At 37.0% G+C, this 13,910-nt stretch overlaps 2 protein-coding genes across 4 annotated transcripts in view; both read left to right on the top strand.

Moving 5' to 3' along the window:
- The first annotated feature begins 1,606 nt into the window (after positions 1-1,606).
- LOC122093033 (early nodulin-like protein 1) lies at positions 1,607-3,052 on the top strand. The gene is made up of 2 exons (XM_042663303.1): positions 1,607-1,979; positions 2,554-3,052. The coding sequence occupies exons 1-2, from the start codon at positions 1,775-1,777 to the stop codon at positions 2,862-2,864; spliced, it is 516 nt and encodes a 171-aa protein (XP_042519237.1). The 5' UTR covers positions 1,607-1,774; the 3' UTR covers positions 2,865-3,052.
- Positions 3,053-4,897: 1,845 nt separating this feature from the next.
- Positions 4,898-13,910, top strand: part of LOC122062371 (DNA-(apurinic or apyrimidinic site) endonuclease) — an 18,761-nt gene continuing 9,748 nt past the window's right edge. For all 3 annotated transcript variants that reach the window (XM_042625964.1, XM_042625972.1, XM_042625959.1), the window contains exons 1-4: positions 4,898-5,262; positions 6,385-6,477; positions 6,661-6,805; positions 9,513-9,711. In XM_042625964.1, coding sequence (XP_042481898.1) covers positions 5,020-5,262; positions 6,385-6,477; positions 6,661-6,805; positions 9,513-9,711 — 680 coding nt within the window. In that variant the 5' untranslated portion in view covers positions 4,898-5,019. The remainder of the gene's footprint in view (positions 5,263-6,384; positions 6,478-6,660; positions 6,806-9,512; positions 9,712-13,910) is intronic.

Raw genomic sequence — 13,910 nt, forward strand, 5'->3', positions numbered from 1 at the left:
CTCTCCTAAGCATTGATCCAACGACTCTGCACGTGGCACCTATGTTCGATCTGATCGGTAGAAGCACAGTCGTTGGATCACCGCTTGAACATGTATCGATTGCCTAGGTATCTATGGGCAAGACCTAAGCAATCAACGCTAAAGAGAGGAGCCCGATCCCCCTTATGATCATCAATAGTTAGGAAAGAACATCTTCATCCAAATTGATGTAACGTTATAACATGTCTCATAGAACAATATTGAATCATGTCTAGAGGATTAAGAGGTTTTGTCTTCACCATAAGTGAAAAGGAAACTATACGAACATTAGGATAGCCTAGTGGTGGTAGCTTCGGCTTGTAGAGCCGGCACCCAGGGGAGGAGGTCATGGGATCGAACCCTGTCATACTCATTGTGTGAGTGTGTGTGTGTGTGTGTTTTCTTATTTATTCTATACCCACCCGTGGACAATTGCTATCTATTTGACGATTGCATGAGCATCCTTATAATAGATCTAAATACATGGGAGAATCTGCATAGATCAAGACATCAAGGGGCAAAACTTAAGAATTCTGACGCCAGCCTTGATGATGTAATTTAAGCCGATGTTTTAATTTTCAGATATGGTTTACCTACATGAACATTAAGGAAAGAATTTTTTTAACGGGCACCTAGATATTTCATGTAATAGATCAAATAGCTAAAATTCTATAGATAAGTATACCATAAGGTCCTCTACTCACTTGCCAATTTTAGTTAATCCAAATTTAACAAATGGGTAAATAATAAATTCAAAATTTGGGACAATTAAGAGGGTGCACGCCTGTAGGCATACATAAGAGGGAAAGGAATCGGACAGAAGGGTAAAATTTGACATGACCTATGCATTCTATTTCCTATATATCCAACAACAATATTAGTTACATCATCATGGGGAAGTTCTACCTAAAAAAAAAAAATATCATCACAGGGAAGAACTTGTTGCGTAGCCAATGCGGTCTAACATAAATTTAGGAAAGGTCATGAGTTCGATGGCCCTCCTACCCCCTACCCTATCTAGTAATAACAATAGTAGTGTAATAATAAATTTGGCCACGGTCCTTATCTGTCCCTTTGTAGGTCTTCATTTGACCCGGAGTACCAAAAGAAGATTAGATACATCACACTTCCTTTTGACAAAAACAATGTTGTGCTAGATTCTCTTTCAAGAGATTACTTCATCAACTTATTTTACAGCCTTCTAACACTACTTGGCCATTTATTTCTTTTGCCACTTTTGAGAAATTATTCTAATTTTGGATCGATTTCATGTATGTATAAATGTAAGATTCTAATCCTGCTATGATGTGTTTATGGGAATTCGCTAATGGTACTAGATTAGGAAATTCACATTCTCTTGGTGATCATGATGTAATGAGGAACTATTTTCTTTAATCATTAAGTCTTTTCTTTTCTCACGGCCAAATGCCCTTCTCTCTCTTTCTCTCTCTCTCTCTCTCACACACACACATAAGAGACCGTTGCCTCCCACTACCTCCATATCGATCTTTCATGGTAGTAACCAACTCTGGAACTAACCTCACCTCCACTACTTCATTTAAATCCTTATCTCCGGTAGTAATGCAGTTATGTATAAAGCAACAAACTATAAACTAAGAACAGTCCATCTCTTTCTCACTGAACCTCTCGTTGAGTCTTTTTCTCTTCCCTCATTGATCATTCTCTGCTAATTTGCTTCTTTATAATACAACATAACAAGAATACACGATTGATCTCATCCAAGTTGATCATCAAGATGGGTTCTCTTCTGTTGAGTTCTGCTAAAGCAATTCCTATTATCTTCTTCGTTATCTTGTCATCTACTCTTCAGAACTTCACTGTTTCTTCCTTTGAGTTTGAAGTTGGAGGTGCCAAAGGTTGGGTTGTTCCTCCTGCAAATGGCACCAATATTTACAACGAATGGGCCACTAGAAACAGGTTCCAGATTGGTGACAGCGTCCGTAAGTAGTTTCTTGATTTCCATATCTAGAGAGAGAGAGAGAGAGAGAGAGATCTTGTGTTTATTGTTTAGGAAATATGGGTTTTTAATTTCTTTTCATAAAAATGCAGTGAAATTGTCTCCTTCATGGTTTCGATTAAGTGGGCATTATTTATCTAGTCTTATGGTCACTTTTCTTCTCATGGAGAGAGAGATTTTGTTTATTTTTTTAGAAATGTTGGTTTTTGATTTCCTTCATGGCTTTTGTTTATTGTTTAGGAAATGTGGGTTTTTGAGTTCTTTAATAACTATGAAGTGAGATTGTCTCTTACATGGTTTTGATGAAGTGGGCATTATTTATCTGATCTTAGGGTCACTTTTCTTAGAAAGAGAGAGAGAGAGAGAGAGAGAGAGAGAGAGAGAGAGAGAGATTTTGTTACTGTATGGAAAATGTCGATTTTTGATTTCTCTAATAATAAAGCAGTGAGATTGCCTCTTACATGGTATTGTTGAAGTGGGTATTATTTATCAGACCTTATGGCTGTCACTTTTCTTTTCTTTTTCTCTTTCTGGGTATTAATTTGATGGTTCTGCAGGTTTCAAGTATGAGAAAGATTCAGTAATGGTGGTGAGTGGCACAGAGTACAAGAAGTGTGATTCCACACATCCCATGTTCTTCTCCAACGATGGCAACACAGTGTACCAGTTTGATCGTTCTGGGTTCTATTATTTCATCAGTGGTGTCTCAGGACACTGTAAGAGAGGACAGAAGGTGATCATCAGGGTTATGTCACCCGACGACGACGATGAGTCTTCCCAATCCTCTGAAGGAGCTTCTGTCCATGCCATCACTTCTGGGCTTTCTGCACTCCTTCTCTTATCATTCACTGGGTTCTATCTTCTTTAGTTTCCCCGTTACAGTCTAGAGAGTCTGGGTTTAGGTGTATCAGTAAAAACTTATTTTTAATTGGTTTATGTTATAATTTATTTATGGTGATTTAAAATGGTTTAACTTGGGGTGGGTCTGTGAAGACATTGAATGCTGAAATATGGTTTAGTTTTTAGAAATTATAGAATTAATTAGTTCTTTTTTTATATTTTATAGCTCTATTTGTGTTCTCGATCCAGAATCTATTCTGATAATACATATCAAACATAATCTTAATTACTACAATTGCCAGATCAATTTCATCAAAAAGCTTTGGACATTTATTTTGATCACTTTGTTTCTTCATTGGGAAATAATAGAATTTCTTATACAAGCAAATGAGGCCTTGATTGTCTATTCATAGCTGTCATGATTCTAATTTTAATTATTGGACAAAGTTTTCTGTTCCTCACACTTGTGCTTGAACCGAAAAAAGCTTGCTTATAAAATGAAGTATAGAAGCTCACCCGTTATACTTGGAACAAGGTTGTATGCTTTCATTGTAATCTCAGTGTTTTGGCCATCTGGAACACGTGCGTTGAGAGATCATTTAAATTTTGAAATTTTAAACCACCTCAAGGAGAGGGATGGGATTTTTTATTGCAGCATATAACACAAATATATTGGAGAGAGCATATAGAGAAAATTGTTGGAGGGTCCAACCCAAAATCTGAAGGCATTAGGTGGAGATAGCTCCTCAAATATATGAGGCACTAATGATCGAATTAAACCGATGTGAAACTATACCTTTATAACGCTCAGTATCTTAAAATTCCCCTTCACATAGTTTCGACATATTTGATTCTACATGCAAAACGATAATTATGGAGGATAACAAATGAACCTAGGCTTTGATACTCCCAATATCTTAATAAAAAAAGAGAGAAAAGTTTCAACATATCAATTTTATAGGGAACAAAAAATATTGTTATTTTCACATCGATCTTTGCTTGGAACCTTTTTTTCACAATATTTTTGTCACCCGACTATTGAGTTAATGCCTAGTTTTATTCTGTCCATGATATAATATAAAATTGGTTAAAATTCCATAGTAAATTAATAGCTCTGATTTGTGTTAAGCTCTTAAAAAATGCTCAAAAAACAAAACAAAAGTGATTTATTATTATTATTATTATTATTATTATTATTATTATTATTATTATTATTATTATTATTATATTTTATTTTTATTTTTATTTTATTTTTATTTTATTTTTATTTTTATTTTTTTATAACAATGTGAAGTCTTACACATGGTGGATCATAGGATTAAGATAAACTAAACAATTCGGATATTTGATAGATAATTTACCTAAGAAAGCCCTAATCCACCCCATCAATAGATTTTAAAATCATTTGTATAAGCCATAGAATAATATAAGAATTGGTGGAAAAACATCACACGATATTGAGTAAGGTTCATTTCATAATTGAAGATACTAAGAGATAATAGCGCCGGGAAAAATCATAAAACAATTTAGGAAAAAAGAACCCTCCTAATCTGATGTAAGAAACATTCAGACTAGAGCGCCCAGAAAGGGACTAAGATGCCCCCATCTACGCTAATGATGCTCTGCGCCAATGCAAGTGCTACACATGCAAGGTTCCTTTGCCCACCATTTTTCAGGTGAAATGATGGCCCCACCAATATAAAATACAAAAACTCTACCCCAATTGATGCCCATGTGCATCCCATCATTGACCATCACACTATGCTAACCGTGCGATCAGGGAGCATTATTTTCCCCAATGATTAAATCCAATATCAGATTATTTTCCTCCACGGTGTTTATATTCCTTCGGATGAATGATGAATAAGTATTCTATTCAATCACAATATCGGATCCTTTTGTGAATCATGATCTCCTACAACAATCTCACGCCATCCATTGAGTGCGCCCCATACCAGCCTCTTCAACCACATGATCAGACCCTCTGAATCGACCAAGGGAAGGGTATTTATGACTTTGAACAACAAATCACCGCACCGGAAAAACGTTTCCCAATTTAAAAGCACCACACCAGGCAAATCCCAATTCCGAAGCCGAGCTCCGAACTCAACTGGGAAATTTTTTGGAATAGTACGAAGAGCACAGATTCTTTCGCCCACGACGGGCTGAGTTGATTTCCGACGATGAAGCGATTTTTTCAGCCAATACAGAAGGAAGGATCATGCAAGAAACCTTCCCTTTCTTCTTCTCCAGGAACAGCAGAAGATCAACAAGATGGGAAGAGTAGCGACAAAGCGGAGGATAAGAAAGAACCAGTGAAGTTCTTGACCTGGAATGCAAATAGTTTGCTTCTTCGTGTTAAAAATAACTGGCCCGAGTTCACTAAATTCGTCCAAAGCTTTGATCCCGACGTCATTGCTGTACAGGTAACGTCACCTACCATCTCTTCCCTCTCGTTGGTTTTGATTCAACTTTCGATGGAAATTAGCAGAGACATTGCTGCCATTTCTGGGTTAGTTCGCGTTTGTGATTTCTGTTCCCCGTTTTCTCCTCCCACAACCCATTTTAAGTGGACTTCTAATGGTTTTCAATCTACCATTTTGTTATGTTATTGCAAGTCAGTAGAATTGGGTTTTCTTCTTTTTTTCTGTAATTGATTGTGTCGGAGTAGCTTTTACCCACATTTTGTCTACAGGGAGTGGTCTGAGGGTGTTATGATTTATTTAGTGGGTTGGGCTGTTTCGGATACTGAATTTTTAACGGCTTCTGCTGTTGTAAGGCTATTAGATGGGTTTATTTCGTCCTTTGTTTTGTTTTGGCTTTCTGTTTCTATTGCATGCTGCAAAATTAATCCATGGCTGCATTGTTTTGGGATGAGGTTTAATGATGTCCTTCGTTTAGGTTTTGGTTGCTTCGACTTCTGAGGTTTAATCTCTTTTGTTAAACCAACACAAGTGATTTAGCTGCATTGTTATTGTTGGTGGGTTTGGTTGTTGCTTGTGTTAGGTGGACTGGATTTACCACTTGTGTTGAAGTGGATTCAGGTCATTTGATTGCTAAGACTGGGTTTGTTCTATAATACAGAGGTTTCTCAGATTTGATTTCCCTTAGGCACTGCACTGTTTTGGTTGATGGGCTGGGCTCAGTTTTGTAATTCCTCTAGCTAGTTGTTTTTGTTAAGTTAGTCTTTATGTTGTGGTTATTAGGTACAGTTCATGGATTAACTATTATTTAGTGATGTTTTAAGTTGTTTAGTTTGGGAAATAAGCTCCCCCCGCCCCCAATTTTGCACACGCGCGTGTGTGTGTGGGGGGGGGGGGATGGGGTTGGCAGTAAGGATTATTGGATTAGATAATTGTTTACAGACTAGTTTTTGTCCTTTATTTTTTGTTGGTGTCATAATCTTAAATGCTTTATTATGTTTGGAACATTAAACCTGTAAGCTACTGCTTTACTTTTCGGATGGAGAGTACTTGATGCCAAATTAACTTATTTGAAAACTTGTTGGTCATAATTTTCTTTAACAGCTGTTAAATGGTTGATATTAGGAAGTAAGGATGCCTGCTTCTGGCTCCAAGGGTGCCCCTAAAAATCCTGGAGAGTTGAAAGATGATACAAGTGCTTCACGTGAGGAAAAACAGGTATCCATGGTACAATGGAACTTTGATTACATCTTTATTTGTTTTTTATCATTACGTGATTCTTGTCCTGGCATATTAATTTGACTGATGATTCCCATGCCCATGTTTGATCATTGTGCACTCTCAGAGTGGTAAGAGTCCCAAAATCTACTAATGGTATCTATTCATTTTCTCAATATGCAGATATTGATTCGTGCACTTTCAACTCCGCCATTTGGAAATTATCGTGTTTGGTGGTCTCTTGCAGATTCAAAGTATGCGGGAACTGCTTTGTTTGTAAAGAAGTGCTGCCAACCAAAAAAGGTCCATTTCTCTCTTGACCGATCAGGTAACTTGTGAATATTTTCATATGGATATACAATGAAGTAGAGCTCTTAAGTCTGCAATCATACATAGAAGTATAGAACCATAGTTGCTTTTATCCTGCCACTTTGGATATAATTGTAAACATTTTAGTATGGTCCTTGTCTTTGTGCACATACAACACATGGTTATCCTATATATGTGTGAGACAACTTTATGAGTTTTGAATAAACCCCCTGCCCCCCCCCCCGCGGGTCAGTGCTTTGCCTGTTGGGTGGTTCGGACTTGGATGGTCACCAGCTGCACAGTAACCTGTGGGAAACAGGGATGCGAACCTCATGTGAGATTTGACACTTAAAGTTCGAACCGTTGTGCTGATGGTGCCTAGTGATGTAGAATACCCAAGGGTTTCGGATTTCTATGTCTGGACAACCTGAACCAATGTTCTGAACCCCAGCCATCCATGAACCTACTTTGTGTGCCAGGTGTCTGGTCACTGGTTTGGCCCAGAGATGTTTAGGGGCACTAAACTCACGTATATACCAAATAAAGTTACATAGTAGCATGAGTGAAGTTGAAATGTAAAATGTAATGTTTAGTGTTCAAACACTCTGGAGCTTGGGGGAACCTTTACTGAAGCATTTTGATAAAGTTTTTAACACAAACAAAACACCCAATTGATGGTGGTCAATAACAGTTTAAACGTTCGGATTTGTGGTTTGACCAGTAAAATCAGTTGAATCACTAACTTGCAAATGATTTATGCAAAAAATGGTTATGAGAGTTGATCCACCTGTTTTAAGGACCAGGTGATAGGTCAACTAGTTTAACTAGCTGGATTTGCTGGGTCTTAAAACATTGGCCTGAACAGAAGAAAAAGGTGTTGAGAGAAGGGATATAATATTGTGGGGCTTAACAGTAATTTCGATAAAGATAGAGGAGAGAGAGAAGAAGAAGAAGAAGAAAGAGGAGAAAATAAAAGAAGAGAAAAGGGGGGGGGGTTTACCTACCTATGGTTTAACCTTTAGAGATCCCTCCACTAAAACTCAGTTCATTCTATTGTCATAAAAACATATATGGAGGTATGGAGGATATCATGAGACCTATGTTTACTAAAGTAGACCTACTAAGATTCAATAACTTAGTATAAAGGGGGAGGGGAGGGAAGAAAATAACTCATCATATACCTCAAAAAACTTGAACCTTCCAAAAATAATAAAATTTGATTTACTAAAAATCACAGCTTACTGAAAATAGTAAATTAGCAAAAAAAATTTAAATAACCCTTTGAAGAAAATCAGAATTGCCATTTTAATCCTATACAAATATACACTTGTCTTCCCATGGCTTGTCAAGTGAAAATAATCCCAAATATAAGTTGCAAAGACTATTGGACCAAAACAACCGAATCCCCTGATGGCCTGTTTCGACATCACCTATTCACACTTGACATTTCAGAGAAGTTTCGGTAAGGTAGGTACGTTAGATCTGGGAAGCAAAAGTAAATTAAATGAACACAACTCAAGATGTTAGAACTTGTATATCTAATTAGTCTTTGAATTTGGACAATAATGAAGAAACAAACACAAAAAAAATTGTCTGAACATAAATTGTAAAAGATTTCGTCTGAAATTTGAAGGCACATAATTGATTCTAATGCTTGGAGTCGGCAGGAATTACAAGGTAAACCCAGGTGGTAAGAAATGATGTATACGATATGTTAACCACCTCTTGCCCCCCCCCACTCCCCCTGGCCCCAAAAAAAAAAAAAAAAAAACCCCTTAAAAAAACATTTGAAAATGATAACAGCATAGAATAGTCATATAGTTTGATGCCAGGAAGTTCTCTTGTTGATTGTTTCTAATATGAATCTTTGTCCTCAAGATTCCAATCTGGGAGCGTATGTAAAATATGGGAAAAATACCCCTGCCTGGCTGCGCAGCCTGCTCCCAGACACAGGAACACATGAAATCACTGCCCCACCCCCCTTAACATGAAAAAAATTCCACCCTTTTGATGCTCCTGTGCACAGTCTCATTGGCCCCTTGCTTGTGCAGGGACCATGCAGCCTGGCAGTGATCTTCTGCCCATAAAATATTCTTATGCTGCATGGGAATCACAGTTTCTGTTTCATTGGCTTCTCAATGGATCCAAAAGTTTGTATAAAATTTACCTGTTATTTGTGTGATGATAGGAAATTAACCTGCTGTTGTTTCTAATATGATTCTCTGTTAACTAAGTTCCTAGACTGGGTATCGCATATCTGCTCTCCATGAGAAATATAGTTTCTGTTTCAGTCTCTTCTCAATGCCTCAATCAGTTTGTTCTTCTGCATTCACCAAGGACATCCCATCTGTGCACTTTTCTTTACCTTAGTGGGTGACCACAATATAATGTTGGGAATAGAATAGCTCACTGCCTTGACTTAGGAGCTTTTTTTGGGAAGAAGGTGAAAGTGTCCCATCCTCAGTGTGCAGATGTTACTATTTTTTTCTCCAGTTGTGATAATTAGAGTGTTTTTTGGATCTTTGCGGGTTGATAATTGATTTGGTAATACATGTCTTGGCTGGCATTCAATAGTGAGGGTATGCTAAGTTTTTTCTTTTTCAATAATATCCAGAAGAAATTCTGCCCAAGCCTTGGATTGCGGAGAAAATTTGCATACACCATTTGACTTGAATGCTTCATTACGTTTGCATGCTCTCATTCTTATATCTTCTGCACTTTGGTAGCTAAGCATGAGCCAGATGGCCGGGTAATATTGGCTGAATTCGAATCATTCCGTTTATTGAATACATATGCACCAAACAATGGTTGGAAAGAGGAAGAAACCTCATTCCAAAGGAGAAGAAAATGGGACAAAAGAATTCTGGAGTTTGTTGTGCAGTCTTCAGACAAGCCTTTGATTTGGTGTGGGGACCTGAATGTTAGGTATTTTGCCGCTAATGACTTGATTCAATCATCTTTTTGTTGCTTTGATTTTCATGATATCTTTCCTCAATACTTCTGCAAGATGATGTTTTGTTCATTTTTCTTATGGGGGATGATAACAATTGTTTTGTGACCTTATATAACAATTGAGATTTCCCATCATCTCTTCAATCAAATTCCAATCCAAAATGAGCATGCTATCTATGTTAAAGGTCTGTCCGAAGTTGTGGAAAATTACAAAGATGCCACCAACCTCTAATATGTGGCACTTTTTGTATTTCGATTTAACTTTAGTCATATTTTAACCCCAATCATATACTCTTATTGGACTGTAAATGATGTGATGGGTGTGGCATTTTTTTTATAAAAATTGGACCCATCCATGTCTACCTTGGCTTGCCATGTGGTGGTTTGTATACATTATTCCCCTTTTCTTATTTATTTTAGTTTGATCTGATGATCAGAATAGCAATGAAGAAAATTATGACACTCACTTAAGCAACTTTATATCATCAATATATCCTGAAAAGTCAAAGAGTTCTTTTCTTTTTCTGGTTATATGTCTAGGATTCTTTCCATCAGATGTAATTTGAAGGAGAGAAAATTAGACCCGACGTTAGGTTTTTTATAGGCTTTGAAATCGTTCAACAATACTTTCAAGGAATTTATAATTGCAGGAGAAACTATCTAAAGTTTCCATTAAAAGGCCAGAACAGCCATTTCCTCTCTGAGCTGGTTAAAGTGCCCATCTGTCATTACATGTCATCACTATCCACTCTCTGAATATGTTGTAAATATGTCCAGACACCCAGCTTATCTAGAAACCCGAAAGAGCTGAATGGGAATCTGCTGCCAAAGATATATAGTTATATACCATGGACCCATTTAGACAGATGGTAGTAAAACCTGACCCAATCTACTAATTTCAGGATTGGATTTGTGGGTTTCAACACCATTAGTGAATGGTTTGATTCTGGTTGTTTGCTGGAAACCTAGCCTGCATGGTGCTTAAATGTGCAGGCACAACAGCCTGTCCTTTCTTATTGAATAGCCTGTGTTCAAGTTGGGAGTAGGGATGGTATTGGTTAATCATCAGGGTCTGAGTCTGACCCAACCTGACCTGATTATTAGTGAATGGTTTGGATCTGGTCTTTTGTTTTGTCATCCACTGGGTAACCTGACCTGTTTGGTGCTTAAATGAGCAATGTGACAGCGAAACCTTTCTTAATGAATATGCCCTGGGTCTGTGTTGGGCCATTTTATCATCAGGGTCCAACCCATAGTTTTTAAGGCGCTGGTGCGACAGAGGCGTTTGAGGGCCTGTTGGAGCGCCTTAGCAATAAGGCGGGCATAAAGCGTCGCCTTATTGACTAAAGCGTTCTTGTGTACTTTTTTTTATAAAACCAATCTATTTGACTCAAATACTAGTTAAATCCTATTACTCATATGCTAAATAAATATTAAATGTTTATATTCATACCAATGTAAGATATTCATCAAGAAAACAAATCAATAAAGTGAATAAACTAAGTTCATCATCAATATCAATCATCAATCATCAATCATGAATCATCAATATTCAATCATGAATCATCAATATTCAATCATCAATCATCATAACATATTAACATATAATATAAATACATAATTATGAAACAAAATTATAAATATAAAGAAAAGAAGACATAAAATATACAAGTATTTATTATACTTACCTCTATGATGCCATAATGAGTGCCTAAGCCCTAAGGTCATCCACTATATTTCTACTCCTGTCAAAGAAGTAATTAAGAACTTAGAATTAAAATACATCGAAAGTAAAAATCGAGATGCCAAATTAAATGGATGAGAAGTGACTAACCTGGGGATTCTTAATCATTGTAAAAAACTTTAAACTTCAATGAAGCTAAAACATAAAATAAACTAAAATGCTAAGAATTTAGTAAACAAAGAAATTCAAATACTTAAAAGTTCAAGGACTCAAAAAACTTTAAAGTTTAAAGACTCAAAATACGTCAAAGTCTAAGACTCAAAGACTTTCAATCCAAATCAGTAATTAAATTAAAATCTTCTACTTCATCTGCATTCTGTTGCTGGCTTGCATCATTTGGAGCTATGCCATAATCATCCTCAATGTTTTCATCATCACGAATATCCTCTTCACTCATCTCATCCACTTCTTCATCTGACAAATCCTCAAGCTCAACCCTCCTACCATGCCGGGTATAGCAAAGATTGGTTCCACTGGTAGATGCTGGAGCCCTCCTTGGTCTATTGTGGCTTTGATATGATGAAGATGCTCCAAGTGCTCTATCAACATCTCTCCAAGTGATATCATTCTCAGGATGCACTAATTCATCCTTTGATTCACCAATCATCCACTCACTACTCCAATTAAGATCATTGAGCAACAATGGATTGTAGTTTCTACATTGTTCTTTTCTTTCTTGGAACCTTGCTTGAAGTCGGCGATTATATTGAATGTAGACAAGATCATTTAACCGTTGATGCTCTAACCTATTCCTCTTCTTGGTGTGAATCTGAAAAACATTAATAATATGAGGTTATCTACTTATCTTCAATAAAACCATATTAAGTGAAGTACATGTACTAGTGTACTTAGAACTCAATAGTCAATACTCACAAATTCAAATGTGCTCCAATTGCACTCACAACCAGAAGATGAGCAACAAAGACCAAGTATGCGCAATGCAAGCTTTGAAAGGTCAGGAGCAGTACTTCCATGTCGAGACCACCAAGAGACTATAAATATATAATATAAAAAAATAAGTTAAGTAAAAAATCAACATACAAAGTTCTAAACTAATTAGAACTTTAAAAGGAAATATACTTACTAGGATTCAACTTGTCCCTTTGTCTAATCACCATGTCCTTTGCAAAACTTCCTTGAACAGTGGTATACTTGTCAACCTGGACAATGATCTTATCTTGCAAGGTCTCATCAGGCACCAACCTTACAAGAACATCATTGAAGACATCACTTGCTTTTTGAGCTAAGTCCAACTCATTATCAGGATTATCTGCTATTGCCTTAAAGAACTTGTTTGGATTGAGGAAAAAGACAGCTAAATATATTGATCCATTCATCATAGTCTCACAACGGTGATCAACAATCGCTATGATTTTCTTCCATTTCCTTTCATCATCTCCAAAAATTTTTTTGATGTTCTTCTTTGTCACTTGTATTGCCATATAAACTTCAGGCATAGCAGACAACTCATCACCATCTACAATCCTCAAGAGTTGAAGTAGAGGCTGTGATGCTCTTATACAATCCATCACACCATTCCAGAATGTTGTAGCAAACACAGTCTCAGAAGCATTCTTCCCTGCCTCTGTAGATGCAAGCTTAGAACGGGACCATTCATCATCAACAAATAATTTTTTCAAAGATTCTCTGTGCTTGTATAAGCCCTGGAGTGTTAAAAAGGAAGAGGCAAATCTAGTCACTCCAGCCCTCACTAAGTCTCCTCCTGTTTTTTGCCTCATGGCTTCAAGAAGACGAGTGTGCCTGTAGATGAATGCAGTCAATTTCCTGCCCTTCGATATAACAGACATATAAGAGCGTAATTTGCCTACTTCCTCCATCATAAGGTCTATGCAATGAGCTACACATGAACTCCAAAATAACCTCTTCCTTTTCTCCATTAGTAGTCGACCCGCTGCAACATAGTTGGCAGCATTATCAGAGACTACTTGAACCACATTATCTTCACTAATCTCTTCAACCTTACTATCAAGCAGCTTAAATAACATTTCAGCTGTTTGTGATTGGCTAGATGCATCCACAGACTCCAAAAAAAAAGTTTCCTCCGGACAATTGACAAGAAAATTAATTAGGTGCCTTCCTCTCTTGTCTGTCCACCCATCTGACATGAGTGTGCACCCATGTTTCCTCCAATATCCTTGATACTTCACCTTTAACTCATCAATTTTATCCTTTTCAGACTTCAATAGAGGCCCCCTATAGTCATGAATTGAAGGGGGCTTGAAACCTGGTCCATATTGACCAATTGCCTCTACCAATTCCTCAAAACTCCTTAACTTTAAAGCATTAAATGGAACACCACTCTCATAAGCCCACCTTGCAAAATAAGAACGAAGTTTATCTCCTTCTTCTTCTCCTCTTACTCGGTTCTCCATTGTTGTTTGATATGAACCTTTATCCCGCCTATCTG

Source organism: Macadamia integrifolia, chromosome 2, assembly GCF_013358625.1.
Source record: "Macadamia integrifolia cultivar HAES 741 chromosome 2, SCU_Mint_v3, whole genome shotgun sequence".
NCBI lineage: Eukaryota > Viridiplantae > Streptophyta > Magnoliopsida > Proteales > Proteaceae > Macadamia > Macadamia integrifolia.

Excerpts from the sequence above, each read along its gene's own strand:
- LOC122093033 (XM_042663303.1), top strand. The coding sequence starts at position 1,775 with ATGGGTTCTCTTCTGTTGAGTTCTGCTAAAGCAATTCCTATTATCTTC. Across the intron at positions 1,980-2,553 it reads CCAGATTGGTGACAGCGTCC|GTTTCAAGTATGAGAAAGAT; the intron begins GTAAGTAGTTTC and ends ATGGTTCTGCAG.